General features: G+C 43.6%; 3 protein-coding genes across 5 annotated transcripts in view; all 3 read right to left on the bottom strand.

Annotated features, from left to right (window-relative positions):
• The window catches only part of LOC117584194, a 41,774-nt gene that overhangs the window by 6,578 nt on the left and 24,184 nt on the right, over nt 1-11,012 (bottom strand). For all 3 annotated transcript variants that reach the window (XM_034272962.1, XM_034272963.1, XM_034272964.1), the window contains exon 3: nt 2,237-2,445. In XM_034272962.1, the coding sequence (XP_034128853.1) occupies nt 2,237-2,445 (209 nt within the window). The remainder of the gene's footprint in view (nt 1-2,236; nt 2,446-11,012) is intronic.
• Nucleotides 3,862-5,328, bottom strand: LOC117584195 (allergen Tab y 5.0101-like). Its single transcript, XM_034272965.1, has 3 exons — nt 5,185-5,328; nt 4,751-5,130; nt 3,862-4,692 (listed from the first exon to the last, which is right to left on the bottom strand). Exons 1-3 carry the CDS (start codon nt 5,293-5,295, stop codon nt 3,933-3,935), a joined length of 1,251 nt encoding a protein of 416 aa, XP_034128856.1. The 5' UTR covers nt 5,296-5,328; the 3' UTR covers nt 3,862-3,932.
• Nucleotides 5,375-6,466, bottom strand: LOC117584197 (lysine-rich arabinogalactan protein 19-like). The gene is made up of 2 exons (XM_034272967.1): nt 6,121-6,466; nt 5,375-6,048 (listed from the first exon to the last, which is right to left on the bottom strand). The coding sequence occupies exon 2, from the start codon at nt 6,021-6,023 to the stop codon at nt 5,403-5,405; it is 621 nt and encodes a 206-aa protein (XP_034128858.1). The 5' UTR covers nt 6,024-6,048; nt 6,121-6,466; the 3' UTR covers nt 5,375-5,402.

The raw sequence follows: 11,012 nt of genomic DNA, 5'->3' as shown, positions 1-11,012 counted from the left end.
AAAGGAAGTAATAAAATGTATAAAAAGTATAATAACTGACTGAGCAACCAAGTTTTTGTCCATTTCTCGGCTTTCCATGGGCCTCCTACAAAACGGAGATCATGTTGGCTGTGCTAATGCAATCATTTTTCACTCACATTGAAAGTGTTAAACAGTTAAGACGAAACTGAATAAAATCATTTAGAAAATTTAAAAAATCTGTGCGGACAAAACCTAAAGGTAAGCGAGATGCTCGTAAATATGCAAGTTTTTCTGAAGTTTTGACAGTCTTCTAGATCATGCCTTTGCGACGAAGCATTAGGAATGAACTTGCTGCCACCCAAGGTTATACAAGTAGCGCCGTACAACGTCCTGCAACCCACCGTGCTGCCACCGCCACCCGAAATGCTACTAGTAGCGCCGTACAATGTCCTGCAACCCACCTTGATGTTAGTGCTGCTGAACAGCGTTTTCACCTTGAAGCTCGACAAATGTATTGGCGGATGAATGCATATGACACTGAACTTCAAAATATCGCCTTAGTTCCACGGCCTCTACCCTGAAGCAGGCCACAGGGTCTGGAGCGTTTTCCTTCGCCGCAGTCTCGGGGCGGCGGCGCCAAAGGACGTCTTGGTCATGAGCTGAACGAAATAATGCATGCACAACTACGATATCCATTGGGGTCGTCAGGATTGGGATCTGCTAGCAGCGACATGATCGATAGGAGAACTTTATCTACAGTCAAGATAGACGACAAGTTGTGCGATAGTATGTCCAGGCACTTTGAATTAGATATATTATTTCCACCAAACTACCCGCATGCCCCGCCTCATGTACAATTTACGACTCAGATTTACCACTGCAACATAACCCCGCCACTGGTGATCAGTGATCAGTGATCAGTGATCAGTGATCAGTTATCTGGAAATAATATATCTAATTCAAAGTGCCTTTACATACTTCCGCACAACTGGTCGTCTATCTTGACTGTAGATAAAGTTCTCATATAGATCATGTCGCTGCTAGCAGATCCCAATCCTGATGACCCCGTGGATATCGTAGCTGCCAACATGTACAAGAGGGACCGAGAGCAGCACGACCGAGCCGCCAGAGTGTGGACCACACTCCACGCCATTCCATTAGTTCTAATTTGATAAGCATGCACATAAGGCACAGTAACACCACCCAGAATACTCACATTCATACCCATATTCATACAAATATCAGACTTATGACAATTTTCTGAAGATCTTTAACAAAAACTACATCGTGTGTTCCACGTAATCATTATACATCATCCTCTTCTGAAGATTGTTACATATATACATAAAAGTGTTTAACCAAATATATAAGAAATCGGTGGCCTCTTTCAAAAGCAATGTTGTCTGATTAAATGCATTGGTGGTCTCCAAAATTTTTAAAAGGTACGTGTGAGACGCTGCGTACGCGTCACAACTTTTATACCCGGTACCCAGTAAGAAATTTGTACCTTATTTACTCTTCGAGTACCGGGTATAAAAATGGTACTGAGAACCGTGTTGAGTGGTTAAATTGTCGCCTATATACTGTAATAAAAGCTGGAGATATCGCCGAAATTTCTCTGCAATGTTAAGGTTATTTCTTCCAAATTTGAATTTTGCCTTGATCTACACATAATTTTCATAAAATGAATACAAAACAGAGTATTATAAGCTTGCTTTGAAATCAGCTGTCAAAGAATAAATAATGTTGATTTTTAATCGAATAGATTTAAACCAATTCTAATTACAATTTCCGAATCCTATGAAAAAGCACGAAAATTCTAGCACTATAAAAATGTGTTGTTATTTGGCCTTTGCTAGATTCTCTTACATTATTTATCAACACCTCCTACAAATACTGAAAGTGCTAGATATCCTTTTGTCACTTTTCTTTGTTCCGGTTGTTTGTATGCGGAATAAACACTTGACACATGTGCTGTTTGTTACTCGCACTCAGATTGCCATTGTGTCCCACAACCAAATGGAGGACGAACAGGAATCGCACTTGTTCGTTACTCTTTTTCAAGGACAGCCTTCAGCTGTTGTGTGCTTTTTCGTTGTCACAGGTGATGTGCATTCATGGAATAGATTCAGAGTTGCTGAAATGTGTCGCTAAAATTGGATCTACTCTGAAAAAATTCGACTGCAATGTTGAAGGTAATGCTAATGTGTTTATGTTTCTAGCATTCTGGAAACAAATATTCAGGCACTGAAGTCTTCTCGAATCTTCGACTTACCCGCACTTTAACACCCGGAAAATGAAAGACCTTCATGGGCGGAGTCTCCTTTGGGGTGTATCGGTAGAACTCCCGTCTGCCCTTGTACCACTTCACCGAGTACAGGCTGTCGTCCTCGATGTCGTAGAAGCATTTCAGTATGCCCTTCTCTCCACGCCGCACCGCGTGTGGCACTCGCACCCGTACGTCTCTCAGGGCGCTTGCTAGCTCTGAAATTAAACAATAATAGCAGCAATGAATATAAGCCTTCGAAAATTATATTTAATTATTTAAATCTATAATGCTCTCAGCGCGATGTGGCGGAAAACGGAAAACGGACTAAGTAAACAGCACCCTCGGGTAATATCAAACAAAAATCAACTCGAAGCGACGAACAAAAATCATCGCATTTCCCATTTTAAATTTACAATTTGCCTTTATTTTATTATCAATTTCAATATTTTCCGCTGTTGTTCTGTTTTTGTATCTACATTTTGGTTTACGGCTCTGCGCATAATTTATGACATGCATTTTTTGTTTTGTTATTTTTATTAAATAAATCCCAAACGGATTTTATTGACTCGACAATGCCCGTGACGTTTTAGAAGGCTGTGCGTTGGCGTGAATACTCTTTCGGCGTGAAGAGTTTATTTAATATGTAGAATATTAAGTATCTACAGCTAATAACAAAAGTTAAGGCAAAGGTTAAGGCAAAGAACGATATACAGATGCGGTAGAAAATATTAAGAAGTTTCGTAAATGTTCCACAACGAAATTTTATTTGTCTAATTACGCACATATATTTTACATGAAGTTAGTGTATGCCAATATCGACTTCAATATGATGAGAACAAGAACAATTTTAATATCTATTCAGATCACGTATTGACATGACTTTCGGCATGGTTTATGCCACAAATCTCTAACTGACTGAAGCCCTACAGACCTCTGGTCTACATATTTCAACAGCATATACTCGTGCTTATACATATGTACATATGTACGTTACCCGCTACTGACATTCGTGCACATGTGCGATGCCTCGTTTTATTGTCAGTGAGCTCTCTTTTTTAGGCCCAGGCCATGCCATTATAAATCAGCTTATAACCAACAGAGAGCAAAAAGTATCTTCTTCCCGATTCCACACCCTTCACCTTTTCGAATTTATTGCCTTGCCCCAATAAAATATGAATAAATCGTTGCCTGATTAAGTGTGATGAAATTAAAAATCCCGTTTGCCCACTCAATGGAGAATGGCATAAAAGTTGTTCAACGTCCAAAGCCGATCAAACATTTGTCGGAATATTGTAAGCCTTTTTTCTTTGGATGTACTTTAAATTGTTTAAATGTATGAGCCGATGATGGGTATTAAACAGTTTATTAAAATGTATTAAAATGAAACTGAAAGGAACATCAAAGAAGAGGACTTTACCAGATCAAAATAAAACATTAAACATTAATTTTAAAGGTGTTTAATTAAATTATGAAAGGTTAGGTGGGATAACCGAGCCTCTGGCTCCAAAACTGGGAGCAACCTTACCTTATACATTAGGTATTGATTGATGGAGGTATTTCTACAACAGAATAAAGTTTCACTCCCATACAGGATATCTGAAACTGAAACTACTATGACTACCATTTCGCTGTATTTCTGATGATTCTTGTTACAGTTTTTATTCCCCTTCAACTGAATGCGTCCATAAAAATTGCGATTCAATTAGAAACAATAAAATTTTAATTTGCACGGCGTCGTGGTGCAAGTGTCACAGGGATCCACATCATGGACGTAATCGGAGAAGTCATACTCCGAGCTGGTTAACTCTTGGGAATTGATTCGGGGCCTCGGACGTGCTCTTCTTTTTATAGCTCCTGCTGTCCTAAGAATTTTGATATCGAATATAGTCAAAAAGGGTGGGGGTGGATGAAAATATGGTGGCGGGGATGGGTAAGAGAGAGAAGGACCAGGTGGTGGCATTTTCGGGTTTCTCGGTATTTTTGGTGGTTTGTATTTTTTATCGATGGGGTAGGGAGGAAGTGTTTCCTGAGGAGGTGGAAGAGTAAATGGAGGAAGTGTAGGAAGTGTAGGAAGTGTAGGAACTGTTTGATTTAATGGATATAGAAGATGCAGTGGAAGATATCCAAGATATGTATGATTTTCAGGAGGTGGAGGATACTGAGGATATCCTGGGTAACCAGGTGCTGGGGTATGTCCTGCAGAATCAGTTCCGTAACATTGTTCAGCGCTTTCCGTTGGATGGCATAGTTGGGGGTACACCTGGCTACGGCCGGAGTAACACTTTTCCCCTGCATGTGAGTATGCCGCCTCATACACGGGATTCAAGTGGGAGACCACCAAAGTGGTGCAGCTATAAATGCACTTCAGCAGCTGATGCGTCATTTGACCAATGGTGAAGCGACTGATGGCGCATCCAAAACGATCACACCGATCCCGTACCATTTGTAGAAAGTACGATGTTCTGTGTGCACCATAAATATTTCATTTAAAAGTGTGTATATCCTGGACATTCTGCTTACCCAGCTGAAGGATCTTGCAAATGCTGAGCAAGTGCACTGCTTAACTGACTGGTCCAGCTCTCCAGCTGTTTTCTTAGTAAAATAGTGCTGGGCTGAATGCAGTGAGAGCTTTCCAAAGCTTCGTTCTGGCCGGGCCACCAAAACAAAGGCGTTGAGACACACGAAAGCTTATTCAAGTGACACAACCTTACGGCCGCATCGGCCACTTTCGCCAGTTCCACGTCCCACTGAATTGTCAACATTCGCGCTGCCCTGGGCAAATCCGTAAATCCACCTGCTACTGTGTTTCTCAAATCATTATGAACATGCGTGATCATGTCAATGTCATTTTTAGTCATTTCCACAAGTTCTGAAGCCGCGGGACAGGGGCTGTAAAATCTCTGCAATAATCTCTCCTAATTGATGGGCACGATGTCTATAGGATTTGCACTTACCCCTTGATCTTTGCAAAGTATGTGTTGGAGCCCCGGCTCGCACAACCTTTCATCGCACCACTTATTTGCATTAATAGTCCACGGCAAAGAGAGCAGCAGCCACAACCACATTATGGCAGGTGGTTGTAGACTCTTACTGCTAAAACGTGTTTCCATGGCCGTATCTTATATTCATGTTTTACTGGACCATGGACAATTGCAAACGGATTTACTACTAATTAAAAGCAATCATACTTTAAGTTGCATGTTGTTGTGGTGCAGGTGTCACAGGGATCCACATCATGAATGTAATCGGAAAAGTCATACTCCGCGCTGGCTAGCTCTTGGGAATTGAGTCGGGGCCTCTGCCGGGATCTCTTTCGAGATGGTCCAGCTGTTCGAGCTGTCCTGAGAGTCCTTGGCCCCATAAAGGGAGGCTGGTGAATGTAGTATGGTGGCGGCGATGGGGCTGGAAAGGCAGGACCAGGTGCAGGCACAGTCGGGTTTTTCGGTATTGGTGGTGGCTTGTAATTTTTATCCGGTGGGTAGGAAGGCATTGTACATTGAGTGGGACAGTCTCCAGGTGTAGGTTGTACAGGATATGGACGTGGCTTGTCTTCCTTAGTTGCGTTGCATGGCGCGGCGCGTTCTCTCTTGTGGCACAGGTTGGGGTAAGCTTTGTTGGTGCCTAACTGACAGTCTACACCTGAGTCTGCCGACGTCACATACACGGGATTATAAGGGGTGGATATTTCCATGGTGCAGCTATAAATGCATTTCATTAGCTGATACGTGATTCTATCTGATTCGGTAAAGCAAGTGACGGCGCATCCAAAACGGTTACATTTATCGCGCACCATTTGAAGGAAGTAAGCCGATGTTTGCCTACATAATGCATTGAATTCCATTAAATATAATATGTATAGCCACGCCCATGTATGTTCCAGACGTGCTTACCCGGACAATGGTAATCCCGTGCATAGTTTCCCTGCCTCTTCCAGTCCTCGATTTGCTTCTTGAGTATAACCTTGCCGGGCCACTGGCAGCTTTTGGCTTACATAGCTTCATTCTGGCCGGTATACGAATATTCTGGCGTTGTGGCACAAGAAAGCTTCTTCATTTGACACATCCTCATCGGCCACTTTCGCCAGATCTAAGTCCCACTGCATCGTCAACATTCTGGCTGCCTTGGGCAACTTCATATAGCCACCTGCTCTTGGTTTCTTAGCTCGTTATGCTCCTTCGTAATCAAATCAATTTCTTCTAAGGTGAAGGGTATGATCGTTGCTTCCTTCGGACACGAGCTGTAAAATTGCTATCATCCCACTCGAATGGTCATCTCCTTGTCGATGATCAGGATATGTGCATGTGATTTGTACTCGCCCCTTCATCTCTGCAAAGTACGTGTAAGCGGTTCTGGTCGCACAACCTTGAATCGCACCACTCATTTTCTTCACTTTTTGAAATAATAATTCACGGAAAAGATAGCAGCAACCACAACCTCATTTTGGCTGTCAGGTGGCTGTCGATGTGGCCGCAGACTCTGGCTCTTCCAATAACATTTATTATGGCCGTATCTAATATTTGCCATGGCCAATTGCTAACTGATTTGAACGCTTCAACGACATACTATAATTCTTTAAAATTCTTTACAGGATTTATTTGCTTATGAAACACGGATCCATACTCCATATTCCTCTTTTGATTTACTTTCATTAATCCCTTTCCATCCATACACACTTAAGCATCCATCCAAACATGGTTAACGATCAGATTCGTAGTTAAACAGTCGCCTTGCCCTCTCCCTGCTTCCATCCTATTCCAACTTTCCTTCATGGTTCCCGTTAATTGAGAGACACCCCGACTCCAGTGTCCTTTAACGCCTTTTGCTGGTGTGCGGCTTGTCTGGGGTCTCGTTTCATGCCACACTAAATAGACAAGGTTGTAACCATCCGGCTGCAAATGAATGTCCAAACAATCAAACACCCCACCCACTCACCGCATCCCCCTGTGCGGGGGCGGTGGTGCATTGTAAATCCCATCAAATAACTGTAATTGCAAAGTTTTTACTGCTAGACACGAGCCGCACGCCTACCAACAGCAACAGCCATAGCCATAGACATAGCCAGAGCCACATCGGGTCGTGGCACAAGCGTCTGTGCCAAGAACAATGCACATGCAACCCGGCCATTTGTCTGCGAAGCGGAAGAGTACGAGAGGAGCTGGAGCTGGAGTCGACTTCGGGAGGCGCCTCACAACGTGTGCAATAAATATGAATAACGAGCACAACGTGAGTGGCACACAAAGTAGAAACGAGACCGCACTCCACGCTGGCAGTGAAAAGGCAGCTCCAGCCCACAAAACAGAGCACTCGGCAAAACGGACTGGAGTCCCTTTGGGGAGCATCCCACCTCATTGTTGGGGCGACACGCGGCAGCAAATATTTGCAGTGCCCCAAAAGAGGGACGAAGGTCCCTGGTCTTCTGGCGTTCGTTTTTGTTTAAGTCTTGTTTATGCAACATGCATGGCATATTTTAAGAAGCTGACAAGCTGTGGCAAGCCCGAGTGTGGGTCCAGCTCGAGTGTCAAACAAATGTCCGGCAGAGTTCTGTTGCCACAGTCCTGCGTGATTTGCACCATCAAACCACCGACAGTGTGGGATTGCAATGGAGAAATCCACTCACCCAGAGTGACTTTAGTTAACAGATTCCTCAGAGAATATTCCTGGATCTTCTTTCCTTATTTATTCACTGATCCACACGGGATTTTTAAGTCTCTTTGACACTCTTCTAAAACCCCTACCTAACCTCAGATCAAGTTCCACTTCTTTTACACTCTTTAGTTGAAAAAATTATGTCACATTCTGTCAAACATATTTCCTTGCCCCACTGCCACTTAATTAAAACTTTAAATACAAAAAAAAAGAGAAGAGAAAATTAAACTTTGTGACCTGAACTTGCACATAATTTCCATTCCACATGAACTCCCTGGCCGAGAGAACAGCATTTGCCTGACTGACCACACAGTTTTCCCGAAGAAACTGGCGAATAGCTATAAGTTTGCCCGTTCGAGAGGGAGTCCTGGCCAAGTGAAAACTTTGCAACGTCCAAGTTTATGGAGCGTGGCTTTTGAAATGTGCACAACGTCGTGATACACTTATGCAACAGATGGGCAAAGCGCCTCCGACTCTTGGCCAGAACATGGAATTTAAATTTTCTATTAGCAGTGCAGTGCAGCGAAGTTCACAAAACTTTTGGGCAGCCCTTGGTGGGAGTATTTCAGACTTGCCGAACAATTACCCTTCAACCCAGCTAGCCTGTACGATTATATCTGCATCTTTGACACTGTCAGTGTCGGGAAATCTGCAAAATCTGGCGCCAAATTCATCATCATTTGCAATGCCAGTGCGAGGACATTAAAAATTGAAAATCATACGAAAATCGTAACTCGAGCTGACAGTAAATTCAACCCCAAGAACACAGATCCGATAGCTGAATGGGGACCGACCCGCGTATGTCTTCACTCCCGCTAGACCGTATCGAGCACTATTTGTGTACAGTCATTATTCAGTCAGATTTGACTTCCATCTGGGGTTATCAGACCACCCCACAGACCCACGATTCCGAAAGCCCCATAGAGGGGGGGGGGGGGGGAGGTCCGGTTTTTTAGGGGGGCTTTGCGGCCATGGTGGGGGGGGGGCGGGCTTCGTGTTTGCGCGCGCAGGGCCGCTTTCGGGGCGGGCNTGGATTGAAAAATTGTTGACAATTTCTGCTTAATGCATTTTTACGTCACTTCTTTTGGTTGGCGAAAATGAATGCTGCTGCTGTTGCTGCCGTTGCTGCTGTTGCTCCATGAGCCCCGGCTCCGTTTGTTTGTCCTCCTCAAACACAGGCACTCACTCAGTCAGTCAGTCAGTCAGGCAGTCCACTCCTCCCATATGTGCGCCTGCCACATGTGCAGCACTCGTTTCATGCATTTCCAGTACTAGCAGCTCGGAGTTCTGACCAAGTCGGTTATCCCTGTTGTCTTTGCCGCCTCGTTGGAGCCATTCAACGACAATATTCATGTCTCCCAGCGCCCTTTGTGTCGCTCTGTCTCTGTGTCTATCCCCCTTTTGTGTTGATTATGAAATTTAAGCACAAAAACCTCCTGCCAGACTGGCTGCCTGCCATGTCCTCCCTTTCTGTTTATTCTCATAGTCGAGGACGCTCCTTCACCCATCAGGCATCAGGCATCACCCATCAACCCTCTCCACAACCCGCTTTAAGAGTCGTGAATTTGTCTCGGTTTTGGTGTTTGCCATTTAATGGCACATTTCCCGCTTTTCCTCACAGACAAATTGTAGTCGTTTCGGTTGGGGGCTTTTCATTAAATTTAATGCATTCAGTTCTGTACTTGTGACCAGATTTTTTTGAATAGAAATGTCAAGAGCAATAGCATTCAGTTCAACATTGAAAATGTCCGTTGGTAGAATATTTTACGGCAGTGTTAGTTATGTACCCAAATGTTTTCTTAGCAAAGAAGTGCATTTTTTCAGGTAAAAATAATTTTGAAATAGTTTCAATCATTAAATAAAAATAATATATGGACAGTCGTTGTCTAAGGCAACATCCAATAAAAATGATTTGGCATCAACAGTTTTATCATTACGAGTTTTCCCTGTCCTCTAGTCTACTTTTGTGTCTTCTCTGAGAAAGTGAAAGAAGCCATAAGAAAGTGTCCAAGATCCAACAAGTTCTAGCCACTCGTCTTTAATGGCATACCCAAAGCCAAGCCAACATCCTTGGCCATTTATTTAAAAACTAAATAAGACAAGCATCGCTAAATCGCCGACTAAGCTCATAAAATCCAACGAACAAGTGCACAAGTGTAAAGCAACGTGGGAAATGTTCAACTATGGGGAAAGGGAAAAAGATTGAAAGTGGAAGGACACCAAGGAGTGAGCTTTACTGCTTTACAGTACGAGAATAGTTTGGTGTGGGTCACGAGGTGAAATGCCATGAAAAAGTGCAAAGAATCAAACAAATGAAAGAGAGACACTTGCACACAGACTGAGGGGCCGAAGTAGAGCCATAAATGAAATAAAAAGCAAGCCCCGAAAAATTGCAGAGTCTAGTGAGAGAAAAAAAAGCGTTTCATGTGTCGTCTCTTCGTACTTGCACCCTCTGCACCCTTACAATCCTTTTGGCGATCCGGCCCCACCGTACACCCACGACTCTCTCTCTCACTCTTTTGTGCATCGTTTCTAATCTAACACTGAAAATTGTGCAGGAATTTGTTGCAATGAGCTTTTTATTATCCATTTTCGCTCCTCACCCTGTCTCTCACCCTTTCACACACACTCACAACCCCTCTCACACACACAGGCGTGTGTGCCTTTGTGTATGTTATACTTGGCCTTCTTTTTTTTTAGGGAGGATTTCTGCACGCTTTTGCATTCCTTTCCGATCCAAGAGTCGAAAATTGCAGTGCCAGCGTGTTTCCTCGTATGGAGGTGCACAGGTGAAAATGTATACTCCTCGCATTCGCATTGTGACCGTGTTGCCACGCCTCCACCTCCGCCTCCAACCAAACAGCATACAGTGCCAGAGCCACAGCCATGGGCCCGCTCTTTGGTGCAAGCCCATGGCCCCGGCCAGACGTTCAAATTATTTGAGGATTTGTTAAATTTATTTTTTTCCTCTCTGCCATTCTATTTTATTTTTTTATACAATTTGTCGTGGCAAAGCGGACAAAATGGGGCACACAAGTGTCTGTTAAATGGTCGTTTAGGCCGAGGGGGACTCGGCTTGCCTTGACGAAGCGGCTCCAAGGCGCCCTTTTTTTCGTTGGCGAAAAGAGCTGCTGAC

Source organism: Drosophila guanche, unplaced genomic scaffold (genome assembly GCF_900245975.1).
Source record: "Drosophila guanche unplaced genomic scaffold, DGUA_6, whole genome shotgun sequence".
Taxonomy (NCBI): Eukaryota; Metazoa; Arthropoda; class Insecta; order Diptera; family Drosophilidae; genus Drosophila; species Drosophila guanche.
This window is presented reverse-complemented; position numbering and strand designations above follow the sequence as displayed.